This window comes from Pimephales promelas, chromosome 25 (genome assembly GCF_988280905.1).
Source record: "Pimephales promelas chromosome 25, fPimPro1.hap1.1, whole genome shotgun sequence".
Taxonomy (NCBI): domain Eukaryota; kingdom Metazoa; phylum Chordata; class Actinopteri; order Cypriniformes; family Leuciscidae; genus Pimephales; species Pimephales promelas.
In genome coordinates, this window is record NC_142793.1 from 14,404,354 (window position 1) to 14,428,701 (window position 24,348).

The 24,348-nt window shown below is 37.4% G+C and overlaps 3 protein-coding genes across 3 annotated transcripts in view; all 3 read right to left on the reverse strand.

Moving 5' to 3' along the window:
• Positions 1–533: 533 nt before the first annotated feature.
• mespab (mesoderm posterior ab) lies at positions 534–1,492 on the reverse strand. The gene is made up of 2 exons (XM_089127635.1): positions 704–1,492; positions 534–587 (listed from the first exon to the last, which is right to left on the reverse strand). Exons 1-2 carry the CDS (start codon positions 1,355–1,357, stop codon positions 534–536), a joined length of 708 nt encoding a protein of 235 aa, XP_088983761.1. The 5' UTR covers positions 1,358–1,492.
• A 5,327-nt stretch (positions 1,493–6,819) lies between these two features.
• On the reverse strand, positions 6,820–7,723 carry mespbb (mesoderm posterior bb). The gene has a single exon (XM_039653495.2). The coding sequence runs from the start codon at positions 7,552–7,554 to the stop codon at positions 6,820–6,822; it is 735 nt and encodes a 244-aa protein (XP_039509429.2). The 5' UTR covers positions 7,555–7,723.
• A 6,396-nt stretch (positions 7,724–14,119) lies between these two features.
• The window catches only part of sv2bb (synaptic vesicle glycoprotein 2Bb), a 32,579-nt gene continuing 22,350 nt past the window's right edge, over positions 14,120–24,348 (reverse strand). Inside the window, exons 3-13 of the mRNA XM_039657041.2 lie at positions 20,632–20,812; positions 19,864–20,015; positions 19,622–19,755; positions 19,159–19,248; positions 18,912–19,025; positions 18,744–18,832; positions 17,869–18,033; positions 17,645–17,778; positions 17,374–17,574; positions 16,186–16,345; positions 14,120–15,244 (exon numbers count right to left, since the gene is read on the reverse strand). Of these exons, the coding sequence (XP_039512975.2) occupies positions 15,061–15,244; positions 16,186–16,345; positions 17,374–17,574; positions 17,645–17,778; positions 17,869–18,033; positions 18,744–18,832; positions 18,912–19,025; positions 19,159–19,248; positions 19,622–19,755; positions 19,864–20,015; positions 20,632–20,812 (1,604 nt within the window). The 3' untranslated portion in view covers positions 14,120–15,060. The remainder of the gene's footprint in view (positions 15,245–16,185; positions 16,346–17,373; positions 17,575–17,644; positions 17,779–17,868; positions 18,034–18,743; positions 18,833–18,911; positions 19,026–19,158; positions 19,249–19,621; positions 19,756–19,863; positions 20,016–20,631; positions 20,813–24,348) is intronic.

A 24,348-nucleotide genomic window follows, 5' to 3' on the forward strand; every position in this document is an offset into this window, starting at 1 on the left:
ACATTCCGTACATCTCATTGCTTTTGAAAAGAAAATAATTTTAAACATAATTATGCCATTCATTAGAATTCACTGTAAAAAGATTATTGTTATATATTTTACAAGATAATACTATTTCAGTTTTTCTATTGATTCCAATGTGTCACTTGTTTCTTTGTATTATTAGTGAAATTTACTAGCAAATTCTGAAATGGTTTCAATGTAAATCCTATACATCCTTTTTCACGGTTTCTCAAGGTTATTTAATCTCAAATATATTTTTATATTTGTGCTCACTAAAATAATTTTATTAGCAATGTTTAAATAGTGTTTTCAAAAACGTGTGAGGAAAAAAAAACTAAAGAAAATGCAAAAAATGTGTAATATTTTAAAGCATTTAATTAAACAATACAATAAATAAGCAATATATACAAATGTATTCAATACAAAAATATGTTATCTGATAAATAAGTACAAATAATCAATGCAACAAACAAATAAAGTCTTTAGATAAAGTTTTCACTTGTCGTGTTTTTGACATCTCTCCGTGTTCTTCATTGAAAAAACAGATGGCTGTATGTAGCATCGTGTGTTGTTGCACAGGGAAACTGTTAAAAGAAGAAAAAGTGAATTAAATCACTGTGCAAACCAACAAATATAACTCTTAATCATTATTAAATAAACATTCAGTATCAGTGTTCAGTATCAAGAAAAGCCTCCTTACCATATATGAAGTAGAAGGAATGTTGTTTTCCATCTGTTGAGTTGAATCACTGAAGGCTGTGAATGTTGGACAGTTCTGGACATTGTCTTGCATGAGTTCCTCTGGCCCATCCAGACACCAGGCCTCAGTCTGAAGCCTCTCTGAAGAGAAGCATCTTGATGATGTTTCATGACTGGAAGTCTCAGACTGTTCCAGCTGAGCAGAAAGATACGAGATGTAGCTAATAGTGAGGCGAAGGGTCTCAATCTTGGTCAAGGTTTGTCCAGGAGGAGCCACAGAAGGAGGTAGGTAGTTTCGGAGATGATGGAGAGCTTTGGTCAGATCCCTCATCCTGAGCTTCTCTCTTTCGCTGGCCGTCTGACGCTTCGTTCCGGGGTTTTTGGACCTGGAACGTCTCTTTCCCTCAGCAGGAAGAATGGTTCTGGGTTTCAAAGCTGGTATGCAGTCGATGTTGGGTTCCCCTGCAGCCTCCGGATGTCTTCCAGCTCCCCAACGGCTCACGGGAGGAGAAAAACACCCAGAATCAATGGAGGAGCTCGGAGAAAGACTTCCACAGGCACTGAAGTACCCAGCATCAACGCTGGTAGGTGATCGCTTGTATTCAAACTGGCATGCGGCTCCCTGGAGCATATACGGAGAGAAGTTAAACTCCATGGTTGTGATCTTTCAGCTGAGGAGATGTTTCCTTCTCGTTCTCTGGTACCTGAGTGAATGCTAAAGAGCTGGAGGCAGAAGCCCAATATATCCAGGATGAAGAGGTGTGATGTTGCACCTCCACAAGGCGCTTGAGAATTTCAAAGCGGCAGAGAGACGTCACACCAGGGGCAGGGGGTCTCTGGGAAAACTCACATCACTGCAAGCACAGGTGGGAGGTGCTGAATGCGGTGGTAAAATAACATTCATCGGTGCAGGACAAGTTCAAGATACATTTCGATTTAAAGTCTGGAGGTATTTTATTTATTTATTTAAGTTAATATGTCACTCACATCACTAAAAATCAATCATATTAAATAAATTCATTTTTAGTTATTGTGTTTTAATGCCTTTCAAATTCATGTTACATGTCGGATCAAATTATAGGCATTCTTATTGTATTTTATTGTTTTATTTCCATTAAATTTTCACCCAGTCCCTATTTAATGGATATTCTATTGACATAATGTTTTTTATATTATTCAACCTGTTTATTTTTTATCCCCTAAACCTATATCACTGAAAACTTATCAATAAATTTAATAAACTGTTTTCTTAACGGGGACCAAAACACGTCCCCGCAAGGACAAGGGTTTCGAATATTGCTATAGACATTTTGTCCCCATAATGTAGGGAACACCTAAACCAAACACACACACAAACTTTCAGCATTTTTAACATTTTTCTAAAAACAAAAAATAAATAAATACAATACTGGTATTACTATGGGGATATTTGGTTCCTCACTGTAAAAATAAAAATAAAACATTTGTATGATTTGTAATCACAACGGTTTTTCTTTTGTCAAATCAACTTAAATAATTGATGTAGCTCAGAAAACATAATATTTTGAGTTTCTGGTGATTAAATCAATCTCCTTCATTGTATTAACTCAATTTTTCCATTTCAACGAACTTAAAATTTTAAGGCAACCAGGTTTCTTCATTTTTTAAGTTAAACCAACTATATTTTTTTTTACAGTGTAACTTACATAATAGAAAATTGTTTCAACCAATAGCAGGAGCACATTTATTTATGCATCCATTCTTTTGCATTAATTTTATAAAGTTAACAAATTGAAAAGTCTTATGTTGTTCTTTTATAAAATACTTGCTCTCTCAGAGTATCACATTTTTCGTGAAGTGTGTAGCCTGTCATGTGTCAGTTGTTCACAGGTTTTTGTTTAGACAACTGACTTTTAGCTTTAATGACCTCACAACTCAGGAAGGACATTATTTTTATTATACGGGGCATATTTTAAATGGTTGATTTTTAAAACAGTTTTACTCAACTCATGTAAAATACATAAAGAAAATAATAAATGTTACTCTGAATTATACAATAGCCTACATAAGTTTTATTTTTTTATTTTATTAAAAAACAACTTAAAAACTCAAATGACGATATAATTAAAAAGCAACTAGTGCAAAATCGCAGTTTATGAGAATTGAAGCAAGATGAAATATTGCTGGTTGTACAGTATATGCAGTTGTCGTTCTCTTCTGTGAGGTGTAAGATGAGCTCGTCCTCAGGCCTGGGCTTGTGGATTACAGCTTCAGTGTGAGTATCTCTGAGGAAATGGTTCCCAGACCACAACGTGTCACTTTTTGCTCCTTCTTGCCCTGTGCTGACCTCAAATAATTTGATTTGGACTGTTCCCAGACTGAGACAACGTCAGAAGAAATGGCATGTTACACTGCTGATGATATTCAATTCTGAACATTCAATGTTCAACTGATATAAAGGTCATTTTTGCATTTAACAGCCTATAGATTAAAAATAAAAATAGCAAACTCACACAACGCCGAACTAATAGCAAACGCAAACATCCAAAAACTCAAATTGTGCGCTCAACTCATTAAACATGTCACCGTTCACCGTTAATTCACCGAAATGTTGATTTAAAGTCTCAGACCTCCCTGCAAATGAGTTGACTTCTCCCTTTTCAAAGCGTCTTAGTTTTTCCAAAAGCATCAAAGGTCGATTAGCACATCAATGTGAAGTGTTTTTCTTATCCTGCTCAGTTAAATGTTGATTTGAGGTAAACAACTAAATTGTCTAAATCCTTTCCTCCCAGTGCTCTGTAAACTGTGTATTGAGCTCAACATTTGCATATCAGTCACAGGGTCAAGGGTATGTAAAGCAGAGTCCTAGTTCTAATTACCTCAGTATCTCACACCTCGGGACGGTCCTGCAACCAAAGCAGCGGCCCGACCCCTCTCGCATTAGAGGATCATGAAGATAAGGATGCATGAAGTTCAGGCTTTTGAAGCCGGGATCATCCACTCCAGACTTAGAGGTGTGAGATGCTCTTTTTTGTTGACCTGTAGTTCATTAAGAAAGAGATTCTGTTTGCACAGGACTGATTAGTACTTAGCTGACGGCTGGAAAGGCTTTGGGAAAATCATGTTATTTCTTTTGTTTCATTTGAATAGAGTTTAACTAGAATTAAATAGAATTCATTTAGTTTAAAACTAGATTAGAGTATTCAAATATTTAAAAGAATATTGGCTAATTATTTGATCTGGCTATTAGCAGAGAGATATTTCAATTAAAGGGATAGATCATCCAAAAAATAAAAAATTCTGAAAACCCTCAAGTTGTTCTAAACTTGTGCGAGTTTCTTTGTTTTGATGAACAGAAAAGAAGATATTTTGAAGAATGTTGGTAACCAGGCATCTGCTGTTCCCAATTGGCTTATAGCATAACCCCCACCCCCCCCCCCCCCCCCCAAAAAAAAAAAAAAAAAAAACACATTTGGAAGTCAATGGGGAACAGCAACTGTGGTTACCAACATTCTTCATCTTCTTTTAAGCTAATCAGAACAATGAAACTCTAGAATCACAGATTTAGAACAAACAGACTATCCTTAACTCTCCTCCCTTTAAAGGGATTCTCCAACGTTTTTTCATGTTAAACTATGTTATTCCCTTATCTAAGACGAGTTGATAAGCTACATATCTCTCTGGCGCGCGATACATATTGATAGCACTTAACTAGCCCAGTTCATTCAATAGAAGCGACCCAAAACACCTCCACGTTTTCCCTATTTAAATACAGATACTCAAGCAGTGTAACTAGGATGGTGACAAAAAATAAAACGTTGCGCTTTTCTAAGCGTGTAAATTGGATAACTATATCGTATGGCGGAATACCACAGCAAGTGCTTGGGAGTAACAGCCACCGCTGTTATCGATCAGTTTATAATCCTACCCACTTTAAAGCGGTACTAACTGCAGTGGAAAAGCAACCGAGCTAAAAGCGAACAGAGCCGTGCCGTCACCGTGTCTAGCCGAGTCGTACCACACAGTGGAAAAGTGAAGCGAGCCGAACCGTACTGAGCCGTATCAGCAGTGGAAAAGCGCCATTAGATGACAGAGGTGTGTATCAACTCGTCTTAGTTAAAGGAATAACATAGTTTAATATGAAAAAACGGTGGAGTATCCCTTTAAGCAACTTCTGTCTTATTTAGTCCGACCACCAAAGGGCCTCGGAGGGGATTTTTTTTTAAGCCTAAGTAAAATAATAATGTAAAAGAAATTTGTAAATGTAATTTTAAAAATGCATAAAATATGTAAATTACAATTTTAAACGTCTTTCTTGATATAAAAATGTTTAAGTATCTTTTTAGGGAGTTTTTCTGGCCATTGTTGTCTTTAGCTTATCAATATGGCACTATTTCCTGTGAAGCTGCTTTGAAATAAAATGTGTTTTGGCTTTTTAATAACAAATAAAAGTAAATTATATAATTATCACTCTTAATATATTGATATTAATATAATTTTCTCACAATTTTTCTACATGAACACATATAGCTGCCTTGATGGGATTTAACCATCAAAAAAGGATCATAATATTTAAACTTTGACTTTTATTTAATTATTTATTTAGATGGGTTTTAACTGCATATTAAATTTGCTTTATCTGCTGCCCCTACATGTGAATACTGGCTGCAAAAGCCCATTATCATGATTTGGGGTGTAATTTAAATGTTAATGACTATTAAGGTGAGACTCAAAGCTGGTGCCTGTCAGTAGGGCCTTTTTTTTTTTTTTTGGATTTCTTCAAATCTCTCACGTGGCCTCATGGGATAGTAGTGTCAATCGTATCCACACTTCAGAATCTCGGCGAAAGTAGTATCATCCGAATACTTTAGCTTGGCCTACTTTCTTTTTTTCTTTTTCTTTTTTATTGGAGTAGGCTACTGTGAATTCAGAATTAATTTGTTATGTGTGTGTATGTGACTTCGAATGAAATGAGGAGGAATCGTGAAAAAAAAAAAAAAACATTGCTGGCTTGTGGCTGTAAAATTGCGCCATCTTATGGAGACATTAGACATTTCATCACAACAAAACAACCAACTGCAGAATACATCACAGCAGTTTCAGGACAGCAGCGACACCCAGCAGTCTCAGACCAGAAATTGGGGTGAATATTATGTTATATTATATTATTAATTTTAGTTTTAGTGGTGGGTTAGGTTGGGCATGCACTATATAATAACTTCACTTATAAATAGTGAAGTTAGGGTTTGTGTTTGGGCCCGGTTAGTCAAACGTCAGACATCCTAACTTCCGGTCCGAGGTGAGGCGGTGAGACTTGTTTTCAATGGCATTCGCTATAAATCTCCTATATTACTTATATTTTCCCACAATATGTTGTCTGGAGTTGTTTTTTGTCAGCTAAAATGTATTGGAAAGAGATTGTATTGCAGTGTCTCATCAGCATAACAATGTAAAAACACAGTAAGCTACAACGTGTTAAATAACAGTACAACGCACTGAAGTGATGTGTGTATCAAAGATAGCGCTGCTGTGAATAAGGTCTATAGTGCTGAACAGGGAGCCTGGAATAGGTTTGAAAACATATTCAAATCGATAGGCTAATTATTACAGTGAATGGTAAAAATGTTATTTTAAATACAACAATAGGCTACATTTTAAGTGTTTAAATAGGCCAAATATGAACTGCAAAAATGCTAAAAGTTGATTTTAAAAAGTCAAAACCTTTTTCATTATTATTTATTAATAATTCAACAAAATCTTGAAGTAAAAAGTTAATTTCATTTTTCATTTCAAATTAATACACAAAATCAAAACGTTGACATTTAGATACTTTTTATTATTATAAATAGCAATAAATTAGTACTTCTGTACAAAAAAACGATAACATACAAAATATATAATATTAAAATAGACATCTTAAAATAAGATAAAACAATATATTAAAAATACATTAAATACTATACAGCACAGTCCATAAAAGTTTGAAATATGTGAAAAAAGTCCAATGAGAGTTTCATCCCCAGAATTGCGGAGCAACCGGATAGTGCACGGCTTTGTTGTAGCCCTAAAAGGAGAGGACAAAAGATGGTAAGTATTTTATACAGCATTTAGAAAGCAAAATAGTCAATTAATAATAAATCAGACAATAAACAAAGTACACACCTGGTATGCTGTGGCTGTATCTGCATACAAAGGGCTGGCCAGAAGAGATTCTGAGCTGGAGTTGAAGGAATCATCATAAGCAGGTGTTTCCATGACCATCTCTGTCTGCCTCAAGGCATGCTCTGAAGGTTTGAAGGTGCTTTGACACAGTTCTTGATGTGATGTGCTGATTCCCCAATACTCTGGGGTTGAATTGCCCTGACATTGAGACGGTTCTTGGTATCTAGAAGCTCCAAGGTCCCTCATCTGGCAGAGAGACTCTTCGCTGAAGCCTAGTTGAGCAGACAGATAAGAGATGTAGCGGATGGTGAGGCGAAGGGTCTCGATCTTCGTCAAGGTTTGACCGACAGGAGCCACTGAAGGAGGTAAGTAAGTCCTGAGGTGATTGAGAGCTTTGGTCAAGTCCCTCATTCTGAGCTTCTCTTTCTCGCTGGCACTCTGCCTTTGCTTGCTCGGGTTCTTGGAGCGCGTTCTTCTTGTTCCGACACGGGAACATGCGCCGTCCTGATGTAATGAACCCGAAACGGGTGCTTTGGCACCTCGTGAAGTTGGAGAAGAACTGTTTTGAAGCTGGGCTGAAGGAGAGAAGTCCATGTAGGAGGTAGGAGACACTGCTTCAGGAGATGAGATGTTGTAGACCTCAGAGTCTGAGCTCGGGCAGCTCCAGGAGTTCTGTGTGAAGTAGTGGAGGAGTGGAGAAGACACGTCCATGCTGTGTGGTTAGAGAGGGTCAGTGATGCTGGAGGGTTTGCTGGAGGGAGGATTTATACTAGCCTCAGGCCTGAGAGGTGTGAAGTGACACCTCCACAGGCCTCTCCAGGCCACCACTGTCTGTCTCAGACCAGACTACAGTGAGCGAGGGAGAGAAGTCCAGTCCCGATGTGGGAACCTACAGATATGAGTCATCAGGTAATGTGTGATTTTTCACCCCTACCCAGCATGAACATTTTTTTCTTCTGTTTTTAACATCAAGATCTCCAGTAGTATTTAGATTATTTTCAATCCACAAATAGAAACACGATGAAGTGGTATATATGGAAATATATGTGAAAAAGTTGTTCATTAAAAATATTCAAACTAGCAGTAGTCAATAAACATGATGGCATATATATATATATATATATATATATATATATATATATATATATATATATACATGGACAATGATTAATCGTGATTAATTGCATCCAAAATAAAAGTTTGTGTTTACATAATATATGTGTGTGTAGTGTGTATACTTATTTTGAATATATAAATACACACACATGCATGTATATATTTAAGAAATATTTGCATGTATACTGTGTATATATATTTATACATAATTTATATTAAATATAAATATTTTATATATTAATAACACATTTTTCTTAAATATAGCCTACACATGCACGTGTGTGAATTCTTATATACAAAATAATTTTACACAGTACACATACATATTATGTAAACACAAACTTTTATTTTGGATGCGATTAATCGTGATTAATCGTGATTAATCGTTGCCCAGCCCTAATATTTTTATATATTTACATAAAAATGTTTATCAGTGTATATCATATGCCACTGTCCTATGTTCAACTTTGAATAATTAGTCAGAAATATTTTTAAAAATATGACCACATGATTTTTTTTTATCAAATAAATATTATTTGTAACATATTTCAAATTCCCCATGGAGTATAAATAAATATGAAATATTATATATATAATATATATATGCTTATACAATATATATACACATACATAATATAAAATAAAATATTTTTTATATTTTTTATGGCAAATAAACATGGCATAATTTATAACAAGACAGTTCCCTAAAGCAAAGTTTTATAGTCATTGATGAACAAATAAAGGATAAATCTATAGCCTGCTTTCTCTGATTATTAAGAAACCAATACACAGACGATAATGTGTGGTCAATAGGTCACAGTTATAAGTGGACAGAGGCTTGGGTCATTCTCTCACAGCCAAGGTGTTAAACGACACCTCTAATGGGCCACATTAAAGGGAAGTCCACTGGTCAGTTGTCTGTGTGAACCTTTAATGGAATTTCACACCACACATGTAACCGAGCTAATGAGGCTGGCTAAACAATATTAAGAGCCATCACACTAATATACTGCCATCGAAAAGACTTTTGAGAAATAAAGCCCATTGATTTGTAGACTGTTAAAAGCTTTTAGGTTCCATTTTGTAAACGTTGATTAGCATTAGCATCGATTAGCATGTGTGCTGCAATGTGCAATTTCAACATTTTAAACACTCAAAATCAATAATATGTGATTTGAAAACATCTTAGAAAGCTATTGACTACATATTTAGACTCTTTTGAAGGTGTGTGGGTGAGGTTGTGGGGGTTTTGAGATGCCACTGTTTAGACTGGCACCTCGAAGTGGCACCTTGAGAACTAGGCTACTATAGGTGCGAATCCTGTGAGACACAGTTCACATGAGTCTCCGTGACCTCGCCGAGATCAAGTCAAGAGTTCATCTTTTCAGAATCATTAAAGAGCACTTAAAGCCACTGTATTCAACAATAACTAATACAATCAATTGATTTTCAGAAGTATCTATTTGCTGCTCTGCAGTAGGGAGGAAAAATCATCAATATAACTTAATCCAATACGGATATCAGGTTCCCAAAGTAATGGACAGTGACAAGAATATATACATATAATTTTTGTTTAAGTATAACTATTCTGTGTGAATAAATTAAGTTAAAATCATTCTTTGTTATTTAGTTTTCTTTTAACCCCTTGACGCCTGAATTTATTTACAATTAAAGCAGGCATTGGGGGAATACACATGCTATCTCGCCTGCAGTCTGAATGGAAGGGGTTTGATGCAAATTCGCTCCAGTCGGCATTAAAGGGTTAAAAAAAACTTTTTAAAGAGTATTTTGGACATGAATGGCAAGCAATAACATGTATTAATATGGATTGAAAACAAGAAATGTACATTTAATGGATTCCTGTGCGATATTTATGTGCGATACCTGTGTATACATGAAAAAAACTGACCTGTAATAATTATTTATTTTTTTCTCTTGTTTTTTTTTTTTTGTATAATAAGAAAAACATTTTAAGTTGCAGACTTCTTTTAAAGGATCACATCACAGGAATAAATTACATTTTAAAAGATAACAAAATAGACAACAGCTATGTTAAATTACAATAATATTTCACAATATTACAGTTTTTTCTGTATTTTAAAATGCAGTCTTAGTACTTCAAAAGCATAACAAATCTTACTGACTCTTTACTTTTGAATGGTGTATTTTTACTAACCCGGCAAATAGTAGTTTGTGTTGCAGCAGGTTGTTGAGGCATCTCAGCTAACATCTGCGTTTTTGCTTGATGACTTGTCCTTTCAAGGCCTTAGTATGACCTTTGCGATTGTGAACTTTCCGTACCCTGGTCTCGAGAGAGCCGAAAGGTGCCAGGACTGTGGTGATCTTTGGCACCTCAGAGGCATGGAGGGCGAGACAGTTCGAATCTATTCGTTTAAAGTCTTATAAGCCCACAGTGTTTATCTTTTCACAATCTCAAAAGGAAAGAAAGGCCTATTTTATTAAGGCCCATGTTTCTATTCAATCCTACCATTTAAAGCAACAACTTTTATCCAAATCAACCTCTCGACCTTCCCATGGGAACTACAATGTTTTCTCTTTTTTTCCCTCCTCTCATGGCCTGCAGCATTTTGCACCCTGAGTGTGAATCAAAACAAAATATCTTGAGACAGAGGTGCTGCAAATCAGGAGAAACATGACATTGCATTGTGAGAACGACACAAGTATGTGGTGCCCAATGTGCAAAAAGTATCAACAATCTAGTATTTGTTATGCACTCATTTTTTACCAGAATCTGCATGTAAAATGATCTTTGCACTATTTTTTTGTTGCATATTTTCCCACCCACCTCCACAGTTCCAGTGACCGTAAGAGCTGAATAACTTGTCTACAAACTAAAACCTCTCAACCAAGCGAAAAAAAGGGACTCTGCTCCAACTCCGTTTCCCATGTCTTGTTGTTACATCTTTCACAGAGTTGCTCAAACCCCAGGACAAAATGAGCTGGCAGGCAGAGAAAAGTTTTCAGCCAAAAAAAAAACAAAAAACGTGCAAGTTTTTTAATTCATAATGTACAGTCACAAAACAAAAGCACCATAATGGAAAACATAAAATGAATGATTTCTGTGTCAGCCAGAAAATCTTTCCAAATAAATGCTATATAAAAATGAATAAGCAAGTAATAATAATAATAATGATAATAATTTGTTACATTTATATAACGCTTTCTGGGTACTCAAAGCGCATTTGGAAGGTGTGAATCTCCTCAACCACCACCAATGTGCAGCATCCACCTTGATGATAAGACGGCAGCCACACCGCACCGAACGCCCACACACACCAGCTTTCTGGTGGAGAGGAGACAGAGTGCTAAATATGCATTATGCAGAGTTTATTGTTAATTATGCATGACGAGAAAGAGGTTTTCATTGAATTATTCAGCCTTTAATCAACTAAGTTGATCTTCAACCTATCAAACGGTCAGATCTTTTAGGTGTATAAATTTAATTCTGGTGCATGTATTGATTTTTAAAGCAATACAGTAATAATATGCACAGCTTTGTTCAGTGACAGCTTAAAGGGATAGTTTACCCAAAAATGAAAATTCTGTAATTTATTCACCCATATGTTGTTCCAAACCTGTATGACTTTTTATTTCTACACAAAATAACCGTTTTTTGTCCACACAATGAAATTCAATGGGGTCCAAAAACAATATTGGACCCATACTGTAAATGTATTCCATGTTCCACAAACATGACATCATGACTTTTGCGTAAACATTGATTTTTAAGTTAAGTGGTATGCTATCTAACGGGAATAACCGACCTAATTGTCCACGTCTGTCGCCATGGTTACTGCGTACGAGGTCAAACCTGGCGGAAACCGGGGGTAACGCGGATATGACCCCATTGACTGGCGACTCCTCACCCCTGCTCACATGCCCCGTTTCTTTGGTTAAAATCGCAAATTTCTCACGTTTTACAAATAGTTGGAAACATTTGGGATATTGTAAGTAGTCAACTAAACAAAATATATAGCATTGGCCCAGTGATTTTAGGATATTTTACTGCAAAAATCCTGCATATTGTTGTCACAGTGTCTGGGTTGTGTTTCCCCGGGTATCCACGAGAGGTCCTCTTCCCCACGGTGTCATCCTTTCATGAACTGCAATCCCTGTTCTCTGTTCATTGCACTCAGCTGTTCCTCATTATTATTGTATCCAGCTGTTCCTTGTCATTCATTCTTCCGAGTTCCTTGTTAAATACCCTGTCTGTGTAAATGTTTCCTTTGTTTTCCTTCTTATGGGTAGGGGAATGAGCTTGCTAAATCCTTTGGGAGACATCTTTTTAGTGTACAGCCTAAAGTTAAAAAGGTTGCAGGTACAGCCAGAACTATAGACGAATCCGGCGAAACTACCGGAAGTAAGGGGGGCGCCATTACTGAGCTGTTGCTGGGTAGCGTTGCGCCATTGCCTCCTATTGTTTTAGTTGCAACTTGCGTCCACTGGAATAAACAGCCCGCGATTTACGACTGTCACTATCGTTACAACGTTATCCCTTGTATAATGTCGAGTGGGTAAACAGTTTCCGTTATAAATTGTTTCAATGGTGGCAGTAAAATTTCAATTTTGAAGAGAAAACACTGTGAATACCCCGGGTCGACTGCCCCTGTCTGGTGCCGTACGGTTTACAGATTTCCTGGGCGAGTACAAGACGTGGACATTCGCGTATAATAACAATTATTTAATGACATAAGTAAAAAAAAATATAATAAATATGTGATATAGTGATCAGCAAAATCTCCTCTTGCTATTTTTTCTATTCAATTAACATGCTATGGTCATTAAATGGCTTTCCTGAGCTAAATGTAACGTTATGTGACATAATTGTTTTCCTGCTGTTATATTGACCTCTTTCCATGGCTTAAAAACACTAATTGGTCGAAATTATGTATACTTTCTAGCTGTAACGTTACCTTACCCTTGCCTGTTGCATTGTGAAAATGAGATAAATAATGGACACAAATGAAAAACATGAATTTGTTTATTTGATTTCATTTATTTATTTATTGTTGCCAAATGGACAGATCTTTTCATAGTTTCCTCATTAGCAAACGTTAGCCTAGCTAGCTTGCCAAGCTATTTTCATAAATAACGTTAATCTGTAAGATCGTTTGTACCTTCATCTGTGACTGGAGGCCACTGCAGTCACAGATCAAACCAACAAGTCATTCTGCCTGGCTGTAGCTGTCATCGAGGGTGAGTTCGCGTTATCACCGAGGTTTGTTTACATACCGGTGCATATGTCTATATGCCTGTGTAACAGCTCAGTAATGGCGTCGCCACAAGATGGCAGCCTACACAGAACGCTCGTCGGATTCGTCTATAGATGAGGAAGTGGTGCTGTCCAGGTTGAGAATTGGGCATACCAGACTTAATAGTAGCCTACCTTATTTCAAATGAAAAAGCATGTTGATGGTAACTGTAGGTAGTATAAGGCCTATCCCTGAGCATGTATCGATACATTGTCTAAAATATTGTCAAGAGAGGAGGCTTTTTGCTGAAATAGAAGCCAGTGAAATTATATTTGAATACAGTAATATTTTACAAAGAAATGCTGGGAAGAGTTTTCATTTTTTGTTTTTGTTTTTAAAAAATACAGGAAAAAAAAAAAATACTTTTCTTGAAAAGAATTTAATTTTATAGAAATCTGTATCTCCTGTTATACACTCCAGTCCAGCGGTGGCAGTAATGCAACAAATTGTTGTCAACCGCCATTTAAAAAAATTGAAGAAGAAGAAGTGTTTCTCGTCACTACATCTCTACCTTGTGTTTTGTTTCTTGTTTTGGACTGCTTGCCTGGATTTTTGACCTCTGCTCTGCCTGAACTAGTTTGTGTGAGTACGGATTACCTGTTAAAATGATTGCATTTGGATCTCTCTCTCCAGCGTGTGATTCGTGACAATTGTACCTTTAAGTCAACAGCGTTCATAAACATTTGATTATGCGTGTTGATAGCACGCCAAAAAATTAGATACGAATTGGTGTGTCATAACTTATATGTGCCATTTCATGAGATCAGTCTGGTTCCACAAAACAAAAAGTCATATAGAGGATGGATTCTTTATTTTTGGGTGTACTGTCCTTCCTATAACCGGCTTATTGATGTTGAACTGAAATGATACAGGTTACCAATGACTAGTATGATCTAACCGGTTTTATTTGCACTGAGACATACATTAGATCATCCAGACAGCACATTGACACAAACATTACTTTGTAAGTTACACACATGCAACTCAGTCAACAACAAGTACAGATATGTGGCTCTGTGAAGTTTAAGTCCAAAGTGACCAAACCGTTCCACTTCTTCAGGATTCACAGGATGCAAAATAATCAAATAAAAGGGCGTTAGAGAAAGAGAGTGAGAGAGCACTAAGAAACAACACATTTAGTGAGAGGCACGGTAAAAGCGAGGCTAGCTTTGTAAGGTACTCTGCCAGCGATTTACAATAAATAAAGCAAAAATAGAAAACGGAGGAAGCACGTAATGGTTTCCGCAGTGACCTAACAAACACTTGCGCACATTCTGCACCGAGCATCCGAACGTACAGCGACACATTGAGATCAGTCTCTTGACACAGAGTGGGACACTTGCAAACTCACACGACAAAATTACACCTTTTTCAGGTGGAGATTATATCATAAGCAAAGGCAGAGGATGAGACGCTAGCAAATTACAAGCTATGGAATAAGATAAAAAGAAAATTCTTCAACAGTACCTGAATTTTTTGACCAAGAAATGGCACAGGATTGAGACTTCCACGACTCAGATTACTCCATTCAAGCAAATCTGGGACAATTTTATTTTTCATTAGAGAGTTTTTTCTCTATAATACTCCCTGTAGACTTTTCTGAAACTTTATAGCTAGTGCAGATTGGTTTTGTAATATCAGGCATATCAATCAATAGCTGACAAGGGGTAAACCCATCATTTGGTCCTTGTAGTTTTTTGAATATTGGAGTTCGTTGACACTATATCACATATTATTAGTATTTTGCTTGTTTGTTTTTGAATAAACCCAATTTTTCACATGCCAGCAGTTATCTCCACACTAATAGTCATATAGAACCAAACAATTTTCACAGCAAGATCTTCTCCCTGGTCTCAGGCAGTTTAAGGGCCAACACTCCACCACCGACCAGAGCACCGAAGGACAGCAGAATGGGGATGACTTTGGTAATGCCAACGAATGAGGCGAAGATTGAGCTTCCCAATATAGCCGCCAACTTACAAATGGCATTTAAGGCTCCAAACGCTGTGGCTCTGTAAGAAACGTTGAGAACAGAAATTAAAAAGACGTTTACTACTTTAAGGGCCAGATTTACTGAACGGCAAATTCCCAATTCACCCCTTGCCCCTACCCCTTGTTTTCAAGTGTACCCCTTGGCCCTTAAAACAGAGTTACAAGGGCCAAGGGGTTGAAATATATCCCCTACGAAATGGAACAACCCTTCATGAACCCGATACTTCATCAGTCGTCGGCGATGGCTCTGCCGTTATGGTGTTTTTATTATTATAAGAGTAAATAAAGTGCATGGTGGTGTCATCTGGCGCTAAATGTAAATGTTTAACCATTTGCGAAGTCATCTCGCCGGTGATTTGCGATGAATTCCGTGAACTTTCTCGTAGCCCTCCGTTTGGAGTGTGCCTCCTAAAAATCTCAGTTTCGAGGGCTTTGTAACCCTACCCCTTGATCTCAACAAGAATCGGGACACCCTTCCCCTAAACGGAGGAGTAGGGCCAAGGGGTAGGGGCAAGGGGTGAATTGGGATTGAGCCTTAGTGTACGGCCACAATCTAAAAAAAGCGCAGATGGGAGTGGGAAGTTCTTATGGTGTCATGTGAGGCTCAAAATTGGTATTTGTACCATTATTTACCACCTTTTTTGGACACTAAAAAAACCTCACATGACACGATTCATTTACATACTCTCCACCCCAAAATTTAGTGGTCTGGCAGGGAAACTGCATTTGCACTAAGGTCAAGCACAAAATTAATGTTTTCATGTATTTTAATAGTTAATTCCTCATTGCCTGTCTTTAGGAAATCCAGACAGTTGTTTTTTTTTAATTGCCCTAAAAGTAAATTGTACTAAAGAAAATTCAACAAACAATTATACTATTATTTGATTAAGCCCAACTATCTGTACCACTGTTTGCAAAGTATGACATGTAGTGTGTAATATGCGGCATGTATTTTATATACCTTTTTGAAGCTGGGTAGAGTTCCACGGTGATGACTTGAATGCCGTTCCATGCTGCTACGCTAACACCACAAAACAGACACTGCCAGGCTATAATGGCTGCCTGGCTAAAGCTCAAGAAAAGGAAAAAGGTACATCCAGCAGAAATAAGCATCGAACCACCTGTAGAAAGAAGAGAAAGTGGTTTTCACAGGCTTGTCTTTTTGACAGATTGCAAGCTACAGTATTAGAGCTAAAAATATAGATGGCACAGCAAAAACATATATAAGAAAGTTTTGATAACATTCCCATTAAAGGTTGAGTTCACCCAAAAATGAAAATTATTATCCCATAATTTACTCACCTTCAAGCCATCCAAAGTGTATATGATTTCTTCTTTCAGCCAAAAACAATCGAAGTTATATTAAAAAATACCCTGGCTCTTCCAAGCTTTATAATGGGAGTGAATGGTACCTTAGATTTTGAAGGCCAAAAAAAGTGCATCTATCCATCATAAAAGTAATCCATACTGCTCCAGGGTGTTAATAAAGGCCTTCTGAAAGTATAGGTCATAGGTCACTCTTCCACCAGAACTAGACTCGCATAGCCAGTGATAATTTTTTAAGTTATAAATATAGATATTTTGCTACAGAAGGCCGTTATTAACTCCATGGAGTCGAATGGATAACTTTTATGATGGATGTAAGCACTTTTTTGGGCGTCAAAATCGAAGGTGCCATTCACTCCCATTATATATATATAATTTTTTATAATTCCGATTGTGTTTGGCTGAAAGACAAAATTCAAATACACCTAGAATGGCTTGAGGGAAAGTAAATTATGGGATAATGTTCATTTTTGGGTGAACTAAACCTAAAGTTTTCTGATAATTATTCCCCATAATGCTCATAACGTCCAAAATGTCGCCCCAACATTCCCAGTAAGTTTTGCAAATAAAGGAATGTATACTTTTAAATGTTTTTGAATGTTCGGAAACAAGTGGTAACATTTAAAAAAAAGTAAAAAAAAAAATAAAAACTAAAACATTTATGAACATTTTTTTACGGCTGATGTTTTAAGAACATTATGAAAGACCAGATAAATTTGAACAAATGTTCTATTGTCGCAACTGGAAGAACATTTGTTCATAAGTTAAGAAGAACCTTGCCAGAACGTCTTCTAACAGAACTTTGTAAGCAGGGTGAACTCACCTATAATCTTGATTCGTCCAATTTTGTCCATGAAGAGTGCTGAGATGATATTTCCAGGCAACACGGCTAAGCTGCCTAAGAAGCTGACCAAGTAGATGAGGACGTCGTTTTCATCTTCATAGTCTAAATGGCATCCCTTCTTGTTGTGTTCGAAAGTGACGTTCTCGAATGTACAGTCAATGAACTTTTCTTCATATAAGTCTGTGGAAATTAAGAAACCATGAGACCAAGTGTGCTAAAACAACTCTGGATTGTGGATAAGATATCTTACCTGTGTCGCTAAATATGGTACTGCGGATGGTGCAGTTCTCGAAGAGCGTTTCTGTGGATCGGATGTTCTCGAAGAGGCAGTCCACGAACAAGGAGTCTTCAAACTTCACAGACTTCATCTCAATGTTGATGAATCTGCATGAAAGCCCACAACACACATTGAGAAACTGTTGCCTGATCATTGATGGATAACAGACGTTGCAGATGGTGTTTCTGTCAACGTACTTGTCGTTGATGTATTCTCCTTCTCTATGGACTTGGTTTTCCAAAGAAAAGTTGAAATGAAATTGCTCCACCTTCTCCCGATGAAATACTTTCAGCTTGGATTCATACTCCTCGTGCTGGAGGTGTTTGATCATGTCAGGAAACCACACCGAAAGCCCGTAATAGCTAAAAAATATACCACAAGAAAGTCATGAAATGAAATGTATAGTGTAAGAGTGAATACTCCACCAATTGTCTGATTTTGGGGGAGGAACTATCTGACCAGTTTTTCTGACCAATGGCTGAGAGAGTGAGATGGTTCTCACTGCAGAACATGAAATCCACGGGGAGGAGTCGGATCCAGATCCAACTCCTCCCACCTTACATATACCTAAACCTACCCAGCTCCACCCCCTGATCCCTAAACCCACCCCTAAACCTACCCAGCTCCACCCCTTGATCCCTAAACCCACCCCTAAACCTACCCAGCTCCACCCCTTGATCCCTAAACCCACCCAGCTCCACTCCTTGATCCCTAAACCCACCCCTAAACCTACCCAGCTCCACCCCTGATCCCTAAACTCACCCCTAAACCTATCAGCTCCACCCCCTGATCCCTAAACCCACCCCTAAACCTACCCAGCTCCACCCCCTGATTCCTAAACCCACCCCTAAACCTACTCAGCTCCACCCCCTGATCCCTAAACCCACCCCTAATCCTACTTAGCTCAACCCCTCAGATCTTGATCCGACTCCGCCCCCTGGATCTTGTGTACTGCAATGAGGTGCTACTGAAGAGAGTGGGTGTGACACTATAGGCGACACTATAGGCGCTAACATTTCCCACCAGTGTTTCAGAAATCAAGACTAATAAGGAATTAGTAAAAATGCTTTACCTAAATGCCATAGTGAACCATATGATGGCCATTAGCAGAGTAGCGAGTCTTAGATCACGACCCAAGAGGGACAAAATATTTTTGATGACCTGCACACAAAAATAGCTTATTTTAAAATTACACACTGAATAACTTAAAGTCAAGTGAACTGTTAGCTTTTTAGTTTACCAGCTTGGTCAGTGTCAAAGTTCGAACACCCCATCTCTGGAAAGCAGTTCCCGTTGCAGACTGAATCTCAATAAACTCATCCTCCTGTGTCTTTGGAGTCTTGATATGAGTTACCTGGATAAAAGGATTCATTATTTTTGAGGCATTATGGTAAAAGTCAGATTTCACCATCTAATCATAGTAGATATAATTGCATAACATTTTTATTACAAACATCAAATCAGCTCTTAAAAATCATTAAACGTACAGTAAACACTCTCTCAGGTTCTCCTTTGGCTCTCCAGTTGGTGTCATGAACCTGTTTCAGGATCATCCAGGCCTCATCATGTTTAGCATTCTAGAAGAGACAGATATTGTTTTCTCACAGCGGTGTCAATATTACCCATATTGGCTTAAGTTGTGATACATACACTACCATTAAAAAGTTTGCCATCAGTATGATTTATATATACACACAGTATACAGTATAAGTCAGCAAGAATGCCTTAAATTCATCAGAACTGACAGTAGAATCATATTATTAGAGTATCGCTTGGTTAGCTTAGCATCATGCTAATGACAAACTTAGCTCAATATTTGTGTTGTGAGTTGCAGCCTATGATGTTCCAAATCGGTCACTTATGATGACAGGTTATGCCATATGTGTAGGTAGTAGCTAAGCAGCGAGACAGCTCACTAGGTCTTAGAACAAAGCTATTGTTTAGCTGTACCTCCAGCAGGAAGCGTGGGCTCTCAGGCATGAACATTAGCCCAACAAAAGCTGCTATTGCTGGGAGAGCACAGACCAACACAAACACCCTCCAGCTGTGGAACTGGAACTCGGAGCCCATACTGAAACCCCAGCCTGAAATACAGCAAAATAGTGAAGAAAAAAAAAAACTGTGTAAAAACAAGGGGGGAAAAGGAACTTTATCTTTTCACCGCTCTAAAAAAACAAGGTATTTGTTTGTACCATATCGAGGGATGATGCCCCAGGCTGTGAAGGAGGCATAGATGCCCCCCATCATCCAGAACATGCAAAGCCAGCTGAGATGTTCTCCTCTCTTATCCATCTGCAGGAACTCAGAGAAGTATGAGTACACGATTGGGACGGAGCCCCCGATCCTGCAAGAAAACACAGGGCAGCAGTTATCTTACAACCATATTTGGATTACTAAAAACCAGGACTACAAAAATGAACTAACAAAAAATATTTATATAATTACTTGTCTTCCTCTTTATCCTTTACCATCCTATATTTTGTTTTATATTATATCTCTCCCAGCAGTTTTTTGAAAACTAGGACATTTTCATCACTTTATAAAAATCGGCCAGGACACATCCTGGGAAAACAGGACTGTTGGTCACCCTACCTGAAAACCTCTTTCTTGTTCACAAAACCTCCATAAATGGCCACAGGAGCATATTGGAGACCTCTAAAGTCAGGATGTAGCCCTTAGGCTTTTATTGCTTGAAAATACTAGCAGAGGCAGCTAGATTGAGAGTTCCCTGTGGATCAGTATAGCCTACTGTAATTACTGCCCAGCCTTGCTTGCTTTAAATTAGATGTTGAGCCAAGGGAGAAAGGCATGAGCCTGGACAAGCCTGATTTACAAGGGCTCAAGCTCCAATGGAAAACAACGACTTATTATCAAGCAATTCTATGGCTTCCAAGGTGGAGGGCAGACCCAAGTGTTTTTTCTTGATATATTTCTTTGCTTTGTTTGTTCCTCCAGCTTACCCAAATCCAGAGAACAGCCTGAAGAACAGGAAGAAGCCGTATCCCTGAGCGAATGAGGAGAAGAAGGCAGAGATGCAGTTCATGGCCAGGACGATGACCAGACATTTCCGTCGGCCCACTTTATCAGCCAGGCCACCCCAGAAAAATGCTCCAAACATCATTCCCAGAAATACTATCAAACCTGCAGGAGAAACAACAAACCATGTGAGATCAACTAACAGTTGATTTATATAACTTTTCTATATTATTAATTAATGACATTTTCATTTAACTAAATTATGTTATTTATCCATGTGTTTATTTATTGATTTTTCAAACATTTTTAGTAGACATATTGTTTGAGTACCTCTAGGGGGCGCCATCTCCCACATTACCCTTCTTGTTAGTGTGCATTCGGATTCAGATCACCCCCAAAATAAATGTTCTGTGCAGTGTTTACTTTCAATAACTCTTATCTAATGAGATTCAATATAGAGCCTACATGTGTTTTTTAAAATGACATAGACATATATATGATCAGAACTCAAGTAACCACAATCAACTTAAGCTACTGCAGTGTCAGAAATAGAGGGAAAAGAACATCAAATGAGCAGTCACAATGTTAAGTGATTGCAATAAAAGGTTTTGCGGTTCTGGGCTGCGTTTCCTAAAAGCATTGTGAGCCTAAGTTGATCGTAAAGACCATTGGTGGTGGCAATTCTTCAATCAATTTAGGCTTAAGATGTTTTTGGGAAACCAGCCCAGGTCAATCTTAATGAGTGCGAGTGGGTGTTCAGAAGCTATTGCAGGACTCACAGGTGCGCTAGGCTGACACGGCATGTTTAGTGATTGTGTCTGTCAGTGGGGTGCTCACTTAAGAGAACACTGAAAGAGCTGTCATTCAATTTGAACCTTTGTGCAAATGTCATATGATGATGGTGGCACATTATCATTATGCCAATAGATTAACTCCTTTTTTGAAAGGCAAGATTATTACAATTATACCTCAGGAATGCAACAGGAATGTAGTTTTTAGCTAAAACTAGCGAATGGCGCTAACAAGCATGGGTTCAGGTAGGCTACCATGCATCACAAAAGTTGCTTTAAATAAAAGCATCCGCAAAATGTACAAACGTTAAAGTTAGCTCAAGAATTCAGACTTCAGAAATCACAGAATTTCTGTCATTGTTACATGATTTAAACAAAAAAACAGACTCATATTAGCATCATATAAACAAAAAGAGTCAGCTCAGACTTCGAGTCTCTTTTTTAAATTAGACAAAAAACATTTTCTCATAGGTATAGTTTGTTAATTATATAAGACAGGAAACAACATTTAAGAATTGGAAATATACATTTTAAATACTTATTCAATTAAATTCTTTAATAAACATATTTTTTTTCTGATTTTATTATGGTTTCAGACACCAATACTCCTTTTAACTCATTTGATGAAATCTATTCTGCATAATGCACAGCCCCCGAACTATAGCGCTGAACGGGCATGAAGCACGAGGGCCTGGCGTTGAGTACAGATGGTCATGTGGTGAAGGACTTGGTGTCGGACTGGTGGGAGAGTGACAGCACAGTCCTCTCTGAGCAGATCAACATATGGAGCTGAGCTACCATTACCCCCACCACTCAGCGTGAGGATCCTCCCAGCATCCCATTGGTCAGCCTTAATCCGCAGAGTCACGCAGTCGTGACAATGTTTCAGAGCCAAAATGAGGGCTATGGTTATTGTCATTCATATTTAAATGAGAACTTGAGTTTATATTGCCAGGGTTAAATGTGATGAGTGTCATTTTTTTTGAATACTTTCACATATTCCAAATTAATGCAGAGACTATAAATAAGATATTCGTAGGCTGATTCCACCGAGAACTAAAAACACTTGGCGCTTTCGAAATATTGCTGTTTGTTTGAGAATTACGACCAGGCTGACATAGCAACACTGAGTCGACCAATGGCATGAGTTCGGGCGGGTTTTTTTTATTTTTTGGCGACCAATGAAAGATAAAAGAGGGTCCAAGAAACTATTTCAATTTAAAGATAGAACTTTGTGTTGCAGTGTTTCATTGCAAATCAGGTACAGATGAGATACTTTGAAAGATTGGCTGAGTATTTGACAATATATATATATATATATATATATATAATTTTTTTTCGATTAGTCGAAAAAAGTCGAACTCGATTAGTTACTAGTCGAGATATTTTTAGTTACTAGTAAAGTAAGATTAGTTACTAGTAAAGATATTTTTAGCTTGTGTTTAATTTGCTCCCAGACCCAAACCAGCCTAATTATTCAGGCATAAAATAAGCGTTTACATTTTCTGTGAAACTTTTTGATTATTGTGAATCAAGATAATATTGTCAATAAAAGGTGTAGCGATACATAAAACAGAGCACACACAGAAGACACTTTCAGCTTTCTGTTGGTCAGCGTGGCGAATCCGCACGACTAACTGAACCTGATGCGAAATCCGTGAGGGAAATCTTTCGCCCTAACGTGAAATTCCAGATTTCGTTGATTCCTATCATAATGACTGGATTTCACCTGTGAAAATTCACCAAACAATAATAAATATGACTGCACTTTAAAAGTGATTAGTTGACTAGCATTACCTGGATATTTCTGCACACCACTAAATTCAATGTAAACTCAGTAGTGTCATGAAATCTAGCACGGTGCTAGGCCAAAAAAATGAAAACAACTTTGAAAACCTGTTAAGTAAAGTGGCAGATCCATCTACAAGACTTCATGTTCAGTTCTAGACCTGTCTCTGTAAAGATGGCAGATCAGAACCAACACTTTTAAGAATATGAAAAAGCGAGTGATGAATATAACTCGATGCAGATTGCAGGGGGAGGTGAGCACAGGATTCTGTATCCGAGCAAGGTCAGAAAAGAAGCTATCGATCTGTCGGGCTACTGCTGACTCAGTTGTTCTCCACCGGCGACGGGCATGCAGGATGAAAAGTGCTAACTCATTCTGGTTCCCTGAAGCTCACAGACAGTCTTTACTCTCTCACACACGCTGCTTCTGCACACACATCAATATCACTTAAACAAACAGGGGGGAGGTTTTGCACTCTCACCTCTGGTGCCTTGAACAATTCAATCCGATACACAGATTTGTAGATTGCCTTCATTATTACAAGGTAAGCCAAAGTAGTAACTATTGAATTAAGGAAAGTAGATCAATAAAATATAATCTCTGGATAATCAGGCATATCTCTGAATTGAGATCAAAATGCTGTTCAGAAACTATACATAGATATATCGATCTTGCTTCTAAAACTCTCCCTATTTTATTCCGGGCCTATATTACAGATGAATTTTAAGTTTAGCTCAAAATAAAATAAAACCACATGACACACTAAAATCATATGTCTGATTTTATCTTTTGAAAATACAATAGCAACTAAATAAAAATAATAAAAAATAAAATAAATAGGGCTGTCAAACGATTAATTGCGATTAGTCACATGCAAAATAAAAAGTTTGTGTTTACATAATACATATGGGTGCACTGTGTATAATTATTTTGCATATACAGTATATAAATACACACACATGCATGTATATTTAAGAAAAAAATATTATTTATACAGTATATACATGAAAACATTTCTTAAATATATACAAGCATGTGTGTGTATTTATATATATAAAATAATTATACACAGTGCACCCACATATATTATGTAAACACAAACTTTTATTTTGGATGCGATT

Bases quoted from the DNA above. Each gene is read 5' to 3' on its own strand.
- mespab (XM_089127635.1), bottom strand. From the start codon at position 1,357: ATGGAGTTTAACTTCTCTCCGTATATGCTCCAGGGAGCCGCATGCCAG. The intron at 588-703 runs GTAAGGAGGCTT...TTCTTTTAACAG, and splicing joins TTCCTTCTACTTCATATATG to TTTCCCTGTGCAACAACACA.
- mespbb (XM_039653495.2), bottom strand. From the start codon at position 7,554: ATGGACGTGTCTTCTCCACTCCTCCACTACTTCACACAGAACTCCTGG.